Genomic DNA, 21282 nt, shown 5'->3' on the forward strand with positions numbered 1-21282 from the left:
TGGAGGTGCAGGTGAATCTGTGGCGGATATGGAAGTTTCCTTTGGGGCCTTGGAGGGAGGTGAGGGGGGAGGTGTGGGCGCAAGTCTTGCACCTCCTGCGGTTGCAGGGGAAGGTGCCGGGAGTGGAGGTTGGGTTGGTGGGGGGTGTGGATCTGATGAGGGAGTCACGGAGGGAGTGGTCTTTATGGAATGCTGATAGAGGAGGGGAGGGAAATATATCCTTGGTGGTTTTTATAAATGACTTGGATGAAGAAATGGAAGGGTGGGTTAGTAAGTTTGCCAGTGTGAACTGACACAAAGATCGGTGGTGTTGTGGATACTGTCGAGGGCTGTTGCAGGCTACAATGTGACATTGACAGGATGCAGAGCTGGGCTGAGAAGTAGCAGATGGAGTTCAACCTGGATAAATATGAAGTGATTCATTTTGGAAGGTCAATTTTGAATAATGAATACAGGGTTAAAGACAGGATTCTTGGCAGTGTGGAGGAACAGCAGGATCTTAGGTCCATGTACATCGATCTCTCAAAGTTGCCATCCAATTTGATAGGATTGTTCAGAAGGCTAATGGTGTTTTGGCTTTCATTATCAGGGGAATTGAGTTTAAGAGCCACGAGGTTTTGCTTCAGCTCTGTAAAACCCTGATTGGAATATTGTGTCCAGTTCTGGTCCTCTCATTTTAGAAAGTATGTAGATGCTTTAGAGAAGGTGCAGAGGAGATTTACCAGAATGCTACCTGGATTGGAGGACTTGTCTTATGAAGAGAAATTGAGTGAGCTCCAGGGCTTTTTACACTGGAGAGAAGAAGGAAGAGAGGTGACTTGATTAGAGGTGTACAAGGTAATGAGAAAGTGAAAAATCACACAACACCAGCTTATAGTCCAACAGGTTTATTTGAAAACATTAGCTTTCAAGGCACTGCGTCTTCATCAGACGGTTGGTATGGATAGAGTAGATAGCCAGAGACATTTCCTCAGGGCAGAATTAGTTGTCACAAGGAGTCATAATTTTAAGGTTCTTTACACAGAGAGTGGTGGGTGCATGGAATGCACTGCCAGCGGAGGTAGTGGAGTTAGATACAATAGGGACATTTAAGCGACTACTGGACAAGCACATGTACAGCAGTAAATTGAGGGGTGTGTAGGTTAGGTTGACCTTAGGTTAAGATAAGTGTTTAGCACAACATTGTGGGCTGAAGAGACTATGTTCTATGCTCATCACAACATGATTCAGGAACACTGCAGTGTACTTTCACTTTAGATTAGATTATTTACAGTATGGAAACAGGCCCTTTGGCCCAACAAGTCAACACTGACCCTCCTTAAGAGCAACCCACCCAGACCCATTCCCCTACATTTACCCCTTCACCTAACACTATGGGCAATTTAGCATGGCCAATTCACCTGCACATCTTTGGACAGTGGGAGGAAACCCACACAGACACGGGGAGAATGTGCAAACTCCACACAGGCAGTTGCCTGAGGCAGGAATTGAACCCGGGTCTCTGGTGCTGTGAGGCAGCAGTGCTAACCACTGTGCCACCCTACTTTGCAACAGTAGAAGTTCAAATTCACTTTACCTTTAGGTTGGTTGCCTGCTGATTTAAATAATGTAAGTGCTGGACATCTTTTGAAGTTGTGTTCTTGATCTTTGTCATGTGCGAAATGAATTAATTAAGTGGATGGGTATGGTCCTATTTTATCTTTTTAAAAAATTATATTGCACCAGGCAGCATGGCAGGAAAGTTTTTGTCTCATTAACTTGAGTTTTTTTGAGCAAGTGACAAAGATGATTGATGAGGGCAGTGTGCTGGATATTGTCTGTTCGGACATTAGCAAAGCCTTTAACAAGGCTTTAACATGGCAGACTAGTACAAAAAGGTGAAGTCACATAGGATCCTTGGTGGGCTGGTAAAGTGGATACAGACCTCGCTTAGTCATAGAAGACAGAGAGTAGAGGTGGAAGGTTGTTTTTCTGATTGGAAATCTGTGACCAGTGGATCAGTGCTGGGACCCCTCTTGTTTGTAATATAAATAAATGATCTGGAGGACAATGGAGGCAGCCTGATTAACATGTTTGTGGATGACACAAAGACTGGGACAGTTGCAGATAGCGAGGATTGTCAGAGGATACAACAAGATGTGGATAGATTGGAGACTTGGGTGGAGAAATGGCAGATGTAATTAAATCTGGGCGCATGCGAAGTAATGCATTTTGGAAGATCTAATGCTGGACGGACTTATACAGCAAATTATAGACTCTTCATAGCATCAACATATAGAGAGATATGGATGCACAGGTCCACAGTTCCCTGGTAATACTAGTGGATTAGGTGGTCAAGAAGGCATTTAGCTATGCTTGCCTTTATCAGATGGGCCATAGAGTATAAAAATTGGCAAACCATCAAGTATACTGCAGAGAAACAGACCCTTCGGTCCAACTTATCCATACCAACCAGATTGTTTGAGTCTCACTTGCCAGCATTTGGCCCATATTCCTCGAAACCTTTCCTGTTCATGTACCCATCCAGATGCCGTTTAAATTCCACCACTTCCTCTGGCAACTCAATCCGTACACGCACCACTCTCTGCATAAAAAGGTTGCCCCTTTGGTCCCTTTTAAACTGCACTGTTTGTTTTTCTTTGACTGGTCTCCAGAGATGTTTGTAATTTCACAGTCAGTCAGTTTTGAAAGTGTCCCACTTGCTTTCTGATCTCTCCACATGGTTACTCCTGCAAAACGTCATCCCTGTTCTCAAACTTTCCTACTGTTTAAAGTATCATTGTTTCTGATTTTTTAAAAATTTAAAGTTCCAAAAACCATGCAAAACTTACAAAAACAGTCATTAGTTCTTCAAGAAAGCAAGACAATCAACTCCAACACGAAAAGTAACCTCAAAAAAAGGAGCAGCTCTTATAACCATGATCCCCTCCTGTCCATGATTTTGGATTGTTTTGCAGCTGTATAGAACTTTAGTCTGGCCACATTTGGAATATTGTATGTAGTTCTGGTCACCACACCACTAGAAGGATGTGGAGACTTTGAGAGGGCACAGAAATGGTTTACCAGGGTATTGCCTGGTTTGGAGGGTATTACTTATCAGGAGAGATTGGACAAACTTGATTTGTTTTCATTTGAACGTCAAAGGCTGAGGTGGCGACCCGATAGATGTTTACACAAGTATGAGAGGCACAGATAGGATGGCTAGTTAGAGTAGTTGTTTCCAGGATAGAAATGATAACTACTCGGGAATATAGTTTTAAGACAAAAGGGGGCATGTTTAAAGGAGGTGTCGATAAAGTGTGGCCCTAGAAAAAGCACAGCAGGTCAGGTAGCATCCGAGAAGCAAGAGATTCGACGTTTCGGACATAACCCTTCATCAGGACTCTGTGAAAGGCAAGTTTTTTTACGCAGAGGATGGTAAGTTCCTGCGATGCACTTCCCAAGGAGGTGGTGGAGACAGAAGCAATAGCAATATATAAGAGGAATCTTGACAGATATATGACTATGCAAAGAATAGAGAGATACAGATTGCATAGAGGCAAAAGAATTCTAATTTAGAAAGGCCTCATGTATCGGTGCAGTCTTGGTGGGCCGAAAAGCCTATTGCTGTGCTATACTGTTTTTTGTGCTCACGACGCCATTAGTTCAGTTGCTTCAAGCATCCCCATCAGGTTTTCTCTGAACAGCGACCTCTCCCAGGAGAGATGTCAGTCAATCCCATAATACTATCAGTCCAAATTTTGCACCAGTGATATTCACTTCCAGGAGGGGTTCTCCCTGGTCCCTGGAGCATACTTAGAGCTGTAGGAGCTTAAAGAGCACTTCCCTAGATACTGTTGTTGCAAACAGCACTGAGGTGCCTGCCTTTTTGCCCTCCCCTCTTTCGTGTTAGTGATCTCAGCAACACTCTGAATGTTGGTACAGTGAAGGGCTGTCATTTGAACTGTGTGCACTGATTAACCCTCCTGTCTCATCCTTAAATGGGCAATAATCCTGGAGGGTGGTTTTCAATGTGAAAGATGTGACATTCCCAGTATTGTGAAAATCAGGTTCATAAACCTAAAAATAATCCCTAAAACCAGAAAAAAAACCAAGGACTAAAATACTAAAATAAATTAACTTTAAAAACTCATTCATCCCCCTGTTTTCTATGGTCAACTCATTTGCAAAGTTTAATCACAAATTTAAAGAGGCACTGGTTTCTGTTTAATTAGGTTGCTCTGAGGTGCCTTCAGACATTTTTCCACATTAATGGTGTGATATAAATGCAAACTGTTGTGAGAAGCAGTCTAGACGGGATGGGGGGTGGGGGGGAGGTGGGGGGGGGGGGGGGGGCGGGGATGCAAGAGGACAATTCTGTATAAATGAAATGTACAGTGCTGAGGTCACTACAAAGGAGGAACAGTGCAGACTAATAGAAATCCAGTATGTCTATATTTCAGTGCAACAGCAGCCTTAATAAAAGAACAGGATGAGGCGAATTAGAAGTGTTGGAAAGATGAAAGAAATAGAAAAATGTGCAGCCCTTTCTCTGCAGACAACTGGCTTAAGCATTCAGAAACCCAGTTCACTCATTGTTAATAACTTCAAACTGCACCATTTTAAGAAATTGAGAATTGTGGTCCTCAGCTCTGTGAAGATCCATTAGGGAAATCTGTTCACTTACAACTCTATTCTTCCTGTTTCTAACAGATGTATTAGCTGATTAATGATTAAAATGTCCTTTTACTGGAAGATTATTATATGCTCTAGGCTTTGCTCTGAAATTTAACATCACCTGCTTTCAGAGGCAACTCCAAATTTAAACTCCATGCTCACTGGAAGCTGAACAGTGGAGCAACAAGACAGTGACATTTAAATACACAGACTAGTTTGACACTCAAATACTTTACCCTGTAATTTTTCCTCTGATTATTGATTGAAAATTTAATCCATTTGCCAGATGCAAATATTAATCTTTTTCAACCTGGTTGAAAATTGATTAATGCATGGTCTCTTCATGCTCATCACAAAATGGGCCTTGAGACCAATCAGCAAAAATTGAGTTTTTGGCAAGTTGCCTCCTTCTGTGCTGTATGAAACGTGGAAAGATCATAGGAAGGCAAGACGGAGGGAGGATGGAGTTCTATCGTTTCAAGAGAAGCATTATGTTAGACTGGGAATTATTTCTTAATCTCAATCCAGTATATTCAAGGGGGAAGAAAGATTGCAAACAACAACATATTTAAAGCTTAAAGCATCATTGACCACAGTGACACAAGTCTTGAGGTGAAGGGAAAATCCAGAGGACACAAGGAATTTCTAAAGGAAGGTAATTTTCTTTGCACCCTATACAATAATAGTGGGAAAGACAGTGGAGGAAGCTCCACATATACTAATGTATGGAATGGATTTGGGCTTCATGAAGAGTTGAGTTGTTAAGGGGAAAACTTTGTACATCAGAAATAATTCAAACCTTTTGAAGACCACATTAATGATTGATGAACTGTGAGAATTCCAAATCGAGTCACAGTAAACAGTGAGGTTAAGAATATTCATAGGTGAAGTCAACCTCAGAATAGGATGATCAAAGCTAAGAAATCATGTTGGTTGGTAAGATGTTTCAAATACATGAAGTGGTTGGAAGAAATTGAGCTATAGTTAGTTGAGAGACATGCTGCTGTTGTGAGGTGATGCGTAATGTTGGCATTGAGAAAACATCCAAATGCAGCTATTCATCCATTGCACAGTGTAGGGAATAGAGTTTGTAAGAAGTAAGGGGACACGGTGTCATAATCAGTAAGCAGCCAGAACAAAATCAGAACAAATTATTGATGTTATTCCATGAGACAAAGCACAAATATAATGTTATTCAATTTGGAAATATTCAGTGCTATAAAGAGACAAATCATAGTCTGTTGGAACAGATTCATCTATCTTACCTTAGATATACAGAAAACAACAAAGCAAACCTTGTAGAATGACCCTCACAACAGTAGTTTTAGAATTAAACATGACACAGCATTTTTATACTTCTTGTACCTATGGAAACAAATCTTGTTTTCTGTAAGGCAGGCAAGCTTTGACATCATTTATTTAATTGCCTCTCCTAAATCTATTTAATATCAGCAATTTTACCCCTGAATTAATATTCAAGATAAAATCTAGGATATGATTATTTCATTAGCATGAAAAATTACTCTTTCACTTTATTCTGCATAGTTTGGGAGAACTGACTGTTTCAAAAATAATAAATCAATGGAGTTTGGCTTCTTGCATCATGTATAAGATGTACCGCAGTAAGTCAAATGAAAGCAAAGTACTATGGATACTGAAAATGTGAAATAAAAACAGGAAGTGCTGGACAAACCCAGCAAATCTGGCAGTATCTGCGGAGAGAGAAAAACACATTTAATGTTTTAATGATGTTGGCACCCTTCTTTGGAACTGAAAACTGAAAACTCAAAATGTTAACTTTGTTTCTCTGTCCTTAGAAGCAGCCTGAACTACTGAGTCTCTGCAGCACTTTCTGATTTTATTACTGCAGTAACAACAAGGCTCTTTTGGCAGTACTGTCTAAACCTACAACACCTACCATCAGCAAGCTAAGGGCAATATGTACACCACCGTCTGCAAATGCGCCACAAAATCAAATGCCCACCATCATTTGAAATTATTTCGCCATTCCTTTGGGTCAAATTCTGAACCTTCTTCCACAACATATACATATACTACATTAATTGTAGCAGTTAAAGATGGCGGGTTTTTTTCTCATAGAATCCCTACAGTGTGGAAACAGACCATTTGGCCCAATAAGTCCACACCAACATTTTGAAGAGTATCCCAGCCAGACCCATTCCCTTCTTCCTATTACTCTACATTTTCCCTGACTAATGCATCTACACATCCTTGGACACTATGGACAATTTTAGCATGCCCAATTATCTAACCTGCATATCTTTGGACTGTGGGAGGAAACCGGAGCACCCGGAGTAAACCCATGCAGACACGGAAGAATGTGCAAACTCCACACAGTCGCCTGAGGCTAGAACCGAATCCAGGTTCCTGATATTGTGAGGCAGCAGTGCTAAGCACTGAGCCACCATCTCGCCCCCCAGGATTCAGAGTTCAGGATCATCTTCTCAAAAATAATTAGGGGTGGTCAATATATGCAGGGCCAGTCTTTGACACCCATATCTCTCAAAGGAATAAATTTTAAAAATGAGATTGAACTATGAGGGCCAGGTTCAGAGAAAAGGAAAATCCACCTTGAGTTGAATAGCTGTAGACGGTGAGGTTACAAGCAGGTGACCATCAGTTATGGTTTAATCCAGGACAGAATTATTTGACTTCTTTGAGGAGATAATAAGCAGATTAGATAAAGTGGAAACAATAGATGTGATACATTTAGATTTTCAGAAAGCATCAGTTAACCAATCTTCTATCAATGGTAATATATTACCATAACAGAATAAGGTCTTATTAAGAAACCTTAACATGTGATACCTTATTGAATGTATTTTGAAAATCCAGATATATTCTGTCTATGGGTTCCTGTTTATGTATCCTGGTTGTTATCTCCTGAGAGAATCATAACTAATTTGTCAGGTATGATTTTCCCTCCATGAAGCCATGCTGAGTCTGCTTGATTGTATTATAGATTCGTGTACAAGATATACCAAGGCAAGAGGTTCAAGAAGGCAGTTCACCACCACCATCTTCCCAAGGTCAACTAGGGATGGACAATATGGGCTGTCCAGCCAGCAATGCCCACATCCTGCAAGTGAATTAAATAAAAAAATCCAAATTGTTGGGTAGATGCTCGTGGTATAGCTGTACTGGAACAGTTTGTCTGGGGATGCAGCAAGTAATGAAGTAGAAGCCTTCAGGACTCTTGCTGGAATATTGGCAGGACTTAGTGGACATTGCAGCATCCAGTGCCTCCAGGTTGTTATTGATGCCCCATGGAGTAAAGTGAATTGGCTGAAGACAGGCATCTCTGAAGTTAGGGACATTCAGGGGAGGCAAAGATAGATCATCCACTTAGCACTTCTGGCTGAAGATTGTTGCAAAGGTATCCACTTTATTGTTTGCATTGATGTATTGGGGTCTTTTGTTATTGAGGATGGGATTATTTGTGCAGCCTCCTCCTTCAGTAGGTTATTTAATGGCCACGTCATATTTAACAGTATGCCTGGAGCTGCTCTCGGCATGCCCCAGCATTAAGCCTGTTTAATTGTACTTCTGAATTACTTTTGCCTTCATGTTTGGTATCACATCTAGTCCTCTACTCTCAATGCTGTCCTACTTCCAATATATCTGCTTTTAACTAGATCCAATATCTCATTTCTGAATTATATCCTTCAGTATCCCTGTTTCCTTGCCTGATACTTTTTTTTTAGATTACTTACAGTGTGGAAACAAGCCCTTCGGCCCAACAAGTCCACACCGACCCGCTGAAGCGCGACCCATCCAGACCCATTCCCCTACATTTACCCCTTCACCTAACACTACAGGCAATTTAGCATGGCCAATTCACCTAACCTGCACATTTTTTGGACTGTGGGAGGAAACCAGAGCACCCGGAGGGAAACCCACACAGACATAGGGAGAATGTGCAAATTCCACACAGAGAGTCGCCTGAGGCGGGAATTGAACCCGGGTCTCTGGCGCTGTGAGGCAGCAGTGTTAACCACTGTGCCATCATACATCATCACTCTGATGTAAGAATGACTTGGAGGTGCTGGTGTTGGACTGGGATGGACAAAGTTAAAAATCACACAAAACACAATAACACAACCACCTGATGAAGGAGCAGTATATCAAAAGCTAGTGCTTCCAAATAAACCTGTCGGACTATAATCAGTGTAATTTGTAACTTTGAAATAAGAAGACTATATGTCTTTCCAAGTTACTGCTTGCCTTTCGTATTTCGAGCTTTTTCTATTCGTTCAATTTTCAAAATCCTCGCCATTTTTCCCTTATTGAACTCCTGCATAATGGTAGTTTTCACTGCTTGCCAATACCTCTCACTATCACTGCTCTTATTTCTACATTCAGTTTGGCTCTACTGATTTTCATCTATGTCACTTTGGACTAAATTTAATGACAGCATCGGTGGCCATGATAATAGGATGGATGATTGGTGGAACTTCACTGCCACCATTTCCAGTGTTCTGTGTGTTGTGACCATCAGGTAATTAACTATCACCAGGATTCCCACTTCTTTAGCAGCAAGGATCCTAACTCCAAGAGCACCCAATCAATCAGAAGGCTGGCAGCTCTTCTGTCCCTGGGAGTGGTAGCAACACCAGGAACAGAATGGCTGCCAGGAGCATCTCCTGCGAGTGGGCTTGGCTTACCATGACTAGTTAGGCGGGGTCTGCCAAGTGTGCGAATAGGGGAATCAGGGTGCGGGCAGGATTGGGTGAGGGCTGCCTTTTGCTATGGATGGCTCTCTGTAACCTACTGTGTGTTTAATCAAAGGTTTCAGGCTGCAGGAAAGCTGCCATGCTTTATTAGCTGGCTTCCTTACATGGGGGGGGCGGTAGTGTCACATGCCTTCCTCCAGCATTGGTCAACTATCAGCTCAGATGGAAAAGAAGCCTTCTCGCCATCTAGAAGGACAAAGACAGCAAATACATGGGGACACGATTACTTGCAAGTTTCCCTCCATCCATTCATCATCCCGACTTGGAAATATATTAGCATCCCTCACTGTCACTGGGTCAAACTCCTGAACTCTCTCCATAACAGCACAGTGGACTTAACTAGGGATGGGCAATGAACTCAATGCCCTTATCCCATCAATAACAGACAAAAATCTTCTGTCTTGCTCCCCAGGGCAGATTAAATACCACCTGCTATCTCTGATCTTTGCTCTTGCAGCATTCAGACTTGTGGATTTTCTTTGTCTGAATTGGGGGAATTCAAGGGAACAACAAATTTCCTTCAATATTAGGCTTCCACCAATGCATCATATATTTTCCATGACTCTGCACTTAACATCGGAAAGATTGTAATTTTTAATCAATAATTACTCTCCCGGTACAGTGGATAGAGCTCTGGTCTCAGACAATTATGGATAATTTTAAGCGAAACTCAGTATGCACTGCAATGTTAGTTTTGCATCCTGTCCAATACTCTCATCTCAAGAGTCACGTTGACTTTAATAGAGAGTCAGACTGGGTGGAGTGCAAAACCAGCATTGCACCTGACCCAGTCCCTTTCCAGATGGGTGGCTTCAGTTAAAATTGCCAGCAATCAGATGACCAAAGTTGCCTGTTGTGCAGATGTTCGGAAGTGTTAACTGTAAAAGAAAATTACAAGACCAGCAACACTCCTCTCATGGATTCCTTGAGGCCACCACTTCATATGTCAGCTATATCTGTCAGTTAATATTATACAGACAAATATATTACCTGGTCAGCAACAGCTCGAGCTAGTTTATCCATCCTGGACCCTGCCTCCGCAATCTTCTTTGCTGCGTTGATTACATCGGATGTATTCTTTAGCGGACCCTTGCCCCTACAAGATATTGGAAAATAACACAAAGAAATAAATGAATCTTCTAGTTCGAAAAAGAATTGACACATCAAAACATTTTCTTGAAGTACAGTTAAGATTTGCATTGTTATTACAAAGATGCTCAGAGATTTTGCAAGGTGTATGATAGGTTTTGGCAACTTTGAGCAAACAAGCTGTCTCTAACACGACAAAAACAGAAATTGCTCAGCAGGTCTGGCAGCATCTGTGGAGTTTAACTAGAGTTAATGTTTTGGGTCGAGTGACTCTTCTTCAAAACAAAATCCTCTCTATGTATGTGTACAGTGGAAGAGAACCTAATCCTGAATAATATGGGCGGCACGGTGGCACAGTGGTTAGCACTGCTGCCTCACAGCGCCTGAGACCCGGGTTCAATTCCCGCCTCAGGCGACTGACTGTGTGGAGTTTGCACGTTCTCCCCGTGTCTGCGTGGGTTTCCTCCGGGTGCTCCGGTTTCCTCCCACAGTCCAAAAGATGTGCAGGGTCAGGTGAACTGGCCATGCTAAATTGCCCGTAGTGTTAGGTAAGGGGTAAATGTAGGGGTATGGGTGGGTTTCGCTTCGGCGGGTCGGTATGGACTTGTTGGGCCGAAGGGCCTGTTTCCACACTGTAATGTAATGTAATCTAATCTAATCTAATAATATAGCAGAAGCAACAACAAGAATAAAACTGCTGGAAATAGGCAGTAGCATCAAGAAAACAGTAAAAAACAATTTGTATTTCATCAGAAATAAATATCAGATTTTAGACTGTGACCATAAGAGGGTTGGCTAAAATAAACTTAGTGGCAGTGAAAGAATAGCATGAATGATAATGGTCAAGGGTTTAAGTCTCATTTTTGTTTGCTACTGAAAGCATGTGCTGAAGATTCAGCAAGTTAATACTTGAGATGGTGGGATTATTGTACGAGAAGAAACTGAGGATCTTTCAGGAATCTCTGGAGTCAGGGAGGGTCCCATAAGACTGGAAAATGGCATGTACAAATCCCTGTTTGTGAAGAAAGGGAGGCAGGAAAAAGGAAATTATAGGCCAGCTAGCCTGACCCTGGTTATTGGTTAGATTTTAAAGTCTATTATTAAGGATGAGACCATAGATTACTTGGAAGGGCACAGTAAATTAGAGCTGAGACAGCATAGCTTCTTCAAGGGGAGGTCATGCCTGACCAATCTTGTCAATTTCTTTGAGGAGGTAACGAGCAAGTTAGACAAAGGAGAGCCAGTGGAAGTGATCTATTTGGATTTTCAGAAGGTATTTGACAAGGTGCCGTATAGGAGGCTGCTAAATAACATAAAAGCCCATGACGTGAGGGGCAAGGTGTTGATGTGGATACAAGATTGGCTGACTGGCAGAAGGTAGAGTGTGGAGATAAAGTAGTCTTTTTCAGGATGGTTTACAGGCTCTGGCTCAGTGACTAATGTAGTTCCACAGGGGTCAGTGTTGGGACCACAACAGGACACATTATACATTAATAATTGGATGAAGGATGAAGGCATTGTTGCTGAATTTGTAGATGACATAAAAATAGATGGAAGGCTAGCTAGTGTTGAGGAGATAGGGAGGCTGTAAAAGGACTTAGACGGGTAGGAGAATGGGCAAAGAAGTGGCAGATAGAGTACAATGTTGGAAAGTGTGAGGTTATGCACTCTTCTTAATGGGGAAAGCAGAAATCTGAAGCACAAAGGGACTTGGGATTCCCAGTTCAGGATTCTCTTGAGGTTAACATGCAGGTTCAGTTAGTAATTAGGAAGGCAAATGCAATGTTAATTTTCAAAAGGATGAGAATGGAAGAGCAGGCTGACGCATTTGCAATATTGCGAGTAGTTTGGACCAAAGGATATTCGTAAGAATATTGCAGAGGTGAAGGACTTGTCATATGAGGATTTGTTGAGGATTCTGGGTCTGTACTTGATAGAGTTTTTAGGTTGAGGGGGGAATCTCATTGAAAATTACAGAATAATGGCAGACCTGGATAGAGTGGAAATGGGGAAGGCATTTCCACTATTAGCGGACATGATGGCCTAGTGGTATTATCACTGGACTGTTAACCCAGAGACCTAGTTAATGTTTTGGGGTCACATATTCAAATCCTGTCACAGCAAATGGTGGAATTTGAATTCAATTAAAAATCTAGAAGTAAGAGTCTAATGATGACCATGAATCTGTTGTGGATTGTCAGGATAAAAACTCATCTAGTTCACTAATGTCCTTCAGGGGAGGAAACTACCATCCTTACATGATCTGGCCTACATGTGACTTCACACGCACAGAAATGTGGTTGACTCTTAACTGACCTCTGGCCAATTAGGGATGGGCAATAAATGCTGGCCTACCCAGTGATCCCCTCCTCCTGTGAATGAATATACAAAAAAGAGACTAGGACTTTAGAACTGAAATTAGGAGAAATGTCTTCAAGCAAAGGGTGGTGAATCTGTAGGGTTCATTGCTACTGAAGGTTGTGGGGGGCATGACATTGAATATATTTAAGACAGAGATTGGTGGGATAAAAGGTTACAGGGAAAAGGCTGGAAAATGGAGTTGAGAAACACATTAGGCATGATTGAATGGTGGAGCAGACTCAATAGGGAGATAATGAGCAAATTCTGCTGCTATATCTTATACTGCAGTCTTTAGAGTTTGGAAGAATGAGAGGTGATTTCACAGAAAACTGCAAAATCTTTAAAGGGCTAAACAGATGCATGTAGTAAATATGCTTCACTTGGCTGCAACAGGACATGCATTTAGAACCAGGGAGCACAGACTCTGAATTAGGGCAAGCCATTGAGTACTGAGATGATGAGAAACGTCTTTGTTCTGAGGATAATGAACCATTAGACGACTCTGCCCCAGAGGGCAATGGAACACGTACACTGGTTATGCACAGTACAAAGATTGTGAGATTTCCAGATACTAATAACATAAAGGGATGTGAATATAGTGTGGGGAAATGGTGTTGAGGGAGATAATCAGCCGTAACTTTAATGGTGAAGCAAGTTGGAGGGGCTGAATATACTCATTTTTTTTATTCATCCCTCACTTCCCCCTTCTATTTTGTCTTCTCCAGTGTTAAGATATGCATGCTCCTTAAATTCTGGCTTCTCAAATGTCCCCGATTTTAATTATATCACTATTGGCAAGACTTATGACCAAGAAAACACTTAATTCCAGCTCAATGCTCTGCTTCTCTACCTCTTTTTCCTCCTTCAAGGTGATTCTTAAAACCTACCTTTTTGATCAATCCTCCCTGGGTTCTATTTAAATGGCTCAGTGTCAAACTTTGTTTGCAATTGTTCCTGCATATATATCTCATACATATGCATACACACATAGATATATATATATATATTATATATATATATCTATTATATATATATATATATATATATATATATATATATACATATATATATGTGTGTATATATATATATATATATACACACACAAACGTATACATTCATATAATATATATATAAAATATAAAAATTGTTGAGTAGAAAACAACAAACAACATTGCGTGGGACAAGGCATAGCTAATGGATCTCATCTGCCACAAAGCCTGCAAGATGTACAAAGTGCGAGGTAAAATGCACAGCCGGTCAGGCCTCTTGTCTAATTGCAGTGAAGAGTTTCTATTTGAAACATTCACTTATCCTATGTCTTCTCAGTGTGTGGATAGACTCTGTTCAGCATTTCCTATTATAAATTATGTAGAAGTTACTTTATTTCTAATATGTTTGCAGCATTTTGGAGGAAAACAACAGGCTTGGGTTTCTGCCAGCAGCAGTATGATTCACATCTACTATCTCAAAAGTAATATCTCAGAAACACAGCCTTATAATTCAGATGATGATCAAAACAGATGTATCCATGCGTGATGATCTTTGTCATTTTTTAGAAAATGTTTGCCAGCTTCTTTTACTTTTATTTGTCCTAATCTTTTCTTTTCTGAAATCACTATTGATTTTCACTTTGAGACATCAGATAGGCATGATTGTGGCCTTTACTACACTTGCCTACCTGCTCCCATAAATGTTCACCACCCATAAATCAGCTTCATCCAGTCTTGAATATATTTAATGACTCAGCCTCCAGAGCTTTCTGAGGAGAGACTTCAAAATTACCCACTTGAGAGGAAATTCTTCTTCACTTCTGTTTATATGGAAGACCCCTTTTACTGAAACTTTGTCTCGTAGTTCTAGACTCTTCCATGAGAGGCAAAGTCTCTCAGCATCTCCCTGATAAGACCCTCAGAACCTTACATGCTTTAATAAGATCACATTTCATTCCTCTAAACTCTGTGACACTCTATTTACCTTGACTGAAATTCCATTCACTCCATTCATGTAAGAACTGTGCTCCATTCACCAGATATCTATCTATTGCTATTTGTTGTCACAATACCATCTGTCCTATCAATCATTCAAATCTGTCTACCTTACCCCTCAACCCTGTACATCCCATTTACTTATTTTGTCACTTTTTCCACTCCAGAATAATTCTAGAGTCCCATTCAACATGCCTTTAATCCACTAGCCTTTGCAATTTCCATCATTGGGAAACACATTTTTCTTTTCATAGGAAAATTATGAAAACATTATTCTTTTCGCAGTGCTCTGGTTGAATGATCATTCATTCTTCCCTTTCTTTCCAAGTGCAGGAGATGCAACTCTTACTTTCATACCACTCCACTTTCCAAAATCTAGAATTCCAAATGCTGTTTCCAGGTCAAATAGTCTTTCGTTCGTTCGTGCTTCTTCCAATTTAGTTGCTGCTTAGTGTCATGGATCACACTGGTGAGATCAAACGTAGCTTGGATGAATATTTTTCATTTTATTTCTCTGCCCACTCCCATTCTGACCTCTTTGTCTTTGGTCTTCAACACTCTTCTGAAGAAGCTTGAAGATTGATACTACTCTTTACTAGTAGACACAGTTTATGATCCACCCTTGGTTCAACTTCAGTGTCTGGATTGCAGTTCCACCCACCCAACTGTCTGTTTTCCAGGTTTCTTTGCCGGTTGCATTTGTTCTCCAGCTTTTCTATCTATCCGGCGATCTCTAAGTGGATAGGGTTGTTATGAAAGCATATGGTGGGTTGGCTTTCGTTAACAGGGGGATTGAGTTTAAGAGCCATGAGGTTTTGCTGCAGCTCTACAAAACTTTGGTGAGACCACTCTTGGAATATTGTGTCCAGTCTGGTCGCCCTATTATGGGAAAGATACGGAGGCTTTGGAGAGGGTGTAAAGAAGGTTTACCAGAATGCTGCCTGGACTGGAGGGCTTGTCTTATGAAGAGAGGTTGACTGAACTCAGAGTTTTCTCTCTGGAGAGAAGGAGGACGAGAGGTGACCTGATCGAGGTGTACAAAGTAATGAGAGGCATGAATAGAGTCAATAGCCAGTCACTTTTCCCCAGGGCAGGATTGACTGGCAAGAGGGGTCATAGTTTTAAGGTGTTAGGAGGAAGGTTTAGAGGAGAAGTCAGATGAAGGTTCTTTACACACAGAGTTGTGAATGCATGGAATGCGTTGCCAATGGTGGTGGTGGAAGCACAGTCATTAGGGACATTTAAGCAATTACTGGGCGTGCACATGGACAGCAGTGAATTGAGGGGTGTGTAGGTTAGGTTATTTTATTTTAGATTAGGAATAATCCTCAGCATAACATCATGGGCTGAATGGCCTGTTCTGTGCTGTACCTTTCTATGTTCTATGCCAAGTGGAAAAATGAGGTGTCTCCTAATGGAGAGCTGATTGACATGATTTGCTCTATGGTCTGAAGCTCATGACTAAAGTTGTATTTTGCATTATTCCTCATCTTCATCTTGTTCAGCAGATGGCCACACAGTTTATGCTCAGTGTGAATTCAGTTGAGTACTTCACACTGAGGAGACAGGGACTAGTACACAGTTTTCCAGATGCAACATTGAATTTCACTATTTTGGATCGTAGTCATCCTACCCAGTTTTTTGGACAATTGATTTCGTGACAATTGTGCTGTTATCAGTCAAAGTTCCTGTTTTGCTTCTTTTCTTGTCTTGTGTATGTGCCCTTTTGCATTGTATCCTTATACAGTTCTCGCCTCCCCACTTCCCTACCTGTATAGTTGATTAACATTTATGATGTTTCTAACTTCTTTCTAGTTCTGATGAAAAGTTATTGGCCTGAAACATTAACACTATTTTTTTCTTCACAGGAGCTGCCTGACCTGCTGAGTATTTGCAGTACTTTGTTTTTATTTCAGTATTTCAACATTTTAAGTTTGTTGTAGCAAGAGTTTTGGAGCCATGAGGTCATGTTGCAGCTGTACAAAACTCTGGTGCTGCTGCACTTGGAGTATTGCATACAGTTCTGGTCACCACATTATAGGAAGGATTTGGAAGTTTTGGAAAGGGTTCAGAGGCGATTTACGAGGATGCTGCTTGGTATGGAGGGAAGGTCTTAAGAGGAAAGACTAAGGGACTTCTGGCTGCTTTTGTTAGAGAGAAGAAAGTTGAGAGGTGAATTAATTGAGACATTAAGATAATCAGAGGGTTAGATAGGGTGGACAGTGAGAGCCTTTTTCCTTTGACAGTGATGGCTAGCATGAGGGGTCATAGCTTTAAATTGAGGGGTGAGAGATGTAGGACAAATGTCAGAGGTAGTTTCTTTACTCAGAGAGGAGTAGGGTGTGGAACACCCTGCCTGCAACAGTAGTAGACTTGTCAACTTAAAGGGCATTTAAATGGCCATTGAATAGACATATGGGCGGCACGGTGGCACAGTGGTTAGCACTGCTGCCTCACAGCGCCTGAGACCCGGGTTCAATTCCCACCTCAGGCGACTGACTGTGTGGAGTTTGCACGTTCTCCCCGTGTCTGCGTGGGTTTCCTCCGGGTGCTCCGGTTTCCTCCCACAGTCACAAAGATGTGCAGGGTCAGGTGAATTGGCCATGCTAAATTGCCCGTAGTGTTAGGTAAGGGGTAAATGTAGGGGTGTGGGTGGGTTGCGCCTCGGCCGGTCGGTGTGGACTTGTTGGGCCGAAGGGCCTGTTCCCACACTGTAATGTAATCTAATCATGGATGAAAATGGAATAGTGTAGGATAGATAGGCTTCAGATTGGTTCCACAGGTCGGTGCAACAGAGGGTTGAAGGGCCTGTACTGTGCTGTAATGTTTGATGTTCTACTTCTTTCATAATGGATTCCAGCATTTTCGCAATGACAGATGTCAGGCTAACTGGGTGATAGCTTTCTGTTTTCTGTCTCTCTTGAGCAGAGGTGCTGCATTTTTAGTTTTCTAAATTGCTGGGACCTTTCTAGAAACTAAAGAATATTACAAACAATGCATCCACCACCTCAGCAGCCATATATTTTAAGACTATAGGATGCAGATCATCATGTTCAAGGGACTTTGTCAGAACCCTTCTAAAGAATCATCACTGGACTCAAAACATTAACTCTGTTTCTCCCTTCACAGATGTTGAATTTGAATGACTTAATGTAAGTGCATTTTACAGTAGATAATACAGTAAAATACAGTGTGAAGCTTCAACTAGCACCCCAATCCAGTACCATTTTGAACAGTTTGAGAATAAAATGATATAACTGAGAGTTTATTGGCGTTCGGCTGCCTCGTCAATGAGTCTACCATGAAGCTATCAGACCTACTGAGCTTTTCCAGCAACTTCTGTTTTTGCTGAGAATTTCCATTATCCACAGTTCTTTGTTTTACCTTGTTGAAGGATGATACTGCTATCTTTACTGTTATAGAAGTGGGATAGTGAGTTAGAGGGTTTGTCATAGAAGGAGGTTGCACCGGGAGAGTGAAAGAAACAGCTAGCTGAGGGAAAGCCTGGTCAAAGTGTTGCTAAAATGAGAACAGATGTAGATGACCAGCCTTTAAGAGAAACATCTTGGTAATGCATCAATGAATATCCAGCTGATGAGTCATAGCTGAGAGTATTGTCAGCATCAAAGATTTGTAATGGGAAACATTGTGACAAAGAAGAGAATACAACAGCCTGACCATTTTTGAAAGGAAAATGGAATTGACTGGTGGGAACAAGTACCGAGTGCCCTTTGGCAATGACTAAATATGAAGTAATCATCCATACAAAGTACAAAAACCATTTATTTTCAAGACACTGCATCAACAACTTTTCTTGCAAAGGACAGTCCTGCAATGGAATGAGCTGCCAATGGGAATAGTCACAGACCCACCATTTAATATCATCAAGATCTATCTTTGGATTATTCTGATTAGAATGTTTTAATTATCAAGAGTTCCATCAGCAGACAATGTCTGATTTAGCTACCGCTATCCATAAAAAAGTGTTGACAGAATAGGGATTTTATTTCAGGAACCTGACATAACTAAAGCAGAAATAGAATCATAGGAAAATTAGCACTTTGAAAGGGTTAGACCTGAGAGATTTTAGTTTTGTTATAGCTGGTGATGTGATGATGCAGAAGTCGAACGCCTCTGTTAATTAAACTAAAGTACCCAGAGAAGATCGCCTCGTCTCGTAACCTGTTAAAAATGCATGAATGAAAGAAGATCCCTGATTTCCACAGTATAAATGAAAAGTAACAATTTATTTATTTAACCTTAACAGTGAACACTAACTATTAACAAACCAAACTCTTTTCCCTAACCAACCCAATCACTTAGCTGACCACAATCCTATTAATATGCTGTTCCAATAATACAATTATTCAACATTCCATTGACTTAATCTCTCAAAGTCCAGACAGTCTCTTATGCTGTTTTTCTTCTGGTCTTCTGATTCTGCTGTCTTTTTCCTGAGTTGTCTTCTTACTTTTTACTGCTTTTACAGGAAAAGGTACTTTTTGATAGATGGCACCATCTGAAATTTCTTTGAGAGTAAGCTGTTTATTTCTCCGGATAGCCTTTGCTCTCCAGCTCTACGGCAGTTGTTCTGACCAATTTTCAAAATGCTGTCATATTTTATACCCCCAACATCATACCCTCTTATTGGTCTGATGTTGTCAATACAATAAATTCAAACTCAGTTGGATTTTGGTATCCTGGGCATAACTTAAATTAACTGGTTAAATTTGAGTTGTTGTCAAAACAGCTACCAAAACTCAGGTATCCATTTAACAGTCAATCATCACATGTATCTATTTTGAACAGGCCATCACTTAGTCTGTTCTGTATACTGCAGCTGAGGCTGTACTTTACATTCAGAACACACTTTCTATCTTAAAGTAACCATACACTCTTTCGACTTCGTAACACTGAGGTTCGTAAAGGTTTGGAAACTTTGAATATATTGCATGCATGAGTAAGCAAATGCATGTGAGTACTTGAGTGCATGAGTATATTCATGTCGACATGCATATGTATTTGTTTGTAAGTGACTTCTGCAATAACTTTGGAGTCTTTATTTACAAACAATAAAAAGAAAGATTAACAGTTATACTGTAGTTTTCATACCTCAAAGAACTTAACAGCCAATTAAATAATTTTTGAAGTGTAGCAACTAGGATAATGTCAAAAGCAGAGCAGTCAATTTGCAGACAACTATATATACAAAGAGCACTACCATAATTTATATCTTAGTGATTTTTAAAAAATGGTCAGGAAACTGTTCAGGACTATTTGGTTCTTCTGTAAAACATTGCGATGGAACACCTCAGAAGACAGACAGAGCATCCATTTGATGTTTCATCAGAAAGACGGCATATCCAACAATACAGCATTGTCTCAGTGACTGTGTGTAACACATGGAGTTTGTTTTCTGGAGTTGGCTGTAGATGTATACAAGTAAGGATATCTGGATGACATGTGCTTTCCTTCAAGTAGTACTTATTTCGACATGTTGTCAATTAGCTTTGGTCTACCATTCCATTGCAAGAATGGCACCTATGATGACATAGCTTTCTTGGGTACAAGCATCAGTTTCCCTTTGTTTAATCATGGGTCCTGGAGTGAAACTTGATGTGAAAAGTTCTGACTCAGAGGTGACAGTCCTACCAACTGGGCCAGGCTGATGCTAAACACAAATTGTTTCTGGTGAATTGCAAAACAGTAAATTAGTGTGTGAATATAAGTGCATTATTCATTCAGAGAAAGAAAACAGGAAGGTGTTATGAACCAGGCCCCCTCAAAATAGTTGAAGAAGCTAGCCTAGACCCTAACTTTTTCTTATTTTCAAGGAAGATGTGGAGTGTGTGTTCCAGATGTGATGCAACTGGTCAAACTACTCGTCGTTAAGCAAAACACAATTTGTTTAAACACTGTAGTTAAAATACAAATAAAAGAAAGAGGATTTAGAATAACAACTATTGGACAACTTAACCAAATAATAGATAAAGTACCTATTACTAAGTAACTGTTCCAATATAGCAACATCCCATAAACACACTCTTTGGCAAAAAGGTAAATTCAGACACAGATTCTTATAGGCAGGATTCCAATTCAGGAGGGAACAACATCAAGAGAGATTTCAGAGAAAGCCCACAATTAAGGAACATTTACTGAAACTTGCAACTTGTGATAGCGAATAAAAACTACAAAGTTTAATCTTCCCTTCCGTTGTTACAAATGCTTTAAAAGAAATCTAAAGGCCTCTTACCCTAATGACTCAGGTCTGGTCCAGTAGCCACTTCGGCACCTCTGCCTTTACAACCTCTCTTAAACAAAACCCAGGATAAAATAATTTTTTAAAAAGTGACAGCATCATCATAAAGGGAACAGCAAATCAAATACAAAGCACCAACCATCAATACTACAAACCTTGAAATTAACTCTGAACTTTA

The 21282-nt window shown here is 40.7% G+C and overlaps 1 protein-coding gene across 1 annotated transcript in view; it reads right to left on the minus strand.

The window, feature by feature from the left end:
- Nucleotides 1-21282, minus strand: part of ctnna2 (catenin (cadherin-associated protein), alpha 2) — a 1205477-nt gene that overhangs the window by 74141 nt on the left and 1110054 nt on the right. Inside the window, exon 16 of the mRNA XM_043699324.1 lies at nt 10401-10506. Coding sequence (XP_043555259.1) covers nt 10401-10506 — 106 coding nt within the window. The remainder of the gene's footprint in view (nt 1-10400; nt 10507-21282) is intronic.

This window comes from Chiloscyllium plagiosum, chromosome 1, assembly GCF_004010195.1.
Source record: "Chiloscyllium plagiosum isolate BGI_BamShark_2017 chromosome 1, ASM401019v2, whole genome shotgun sequence".
NCBI classification, from domain to species: Eukaryota; Metazoa; Chordata; class Chondrichthyes; order Orectolobiformes; family Hemiscylliidae; genus Chiloscyllium; species Chiloscyllium plagiosum.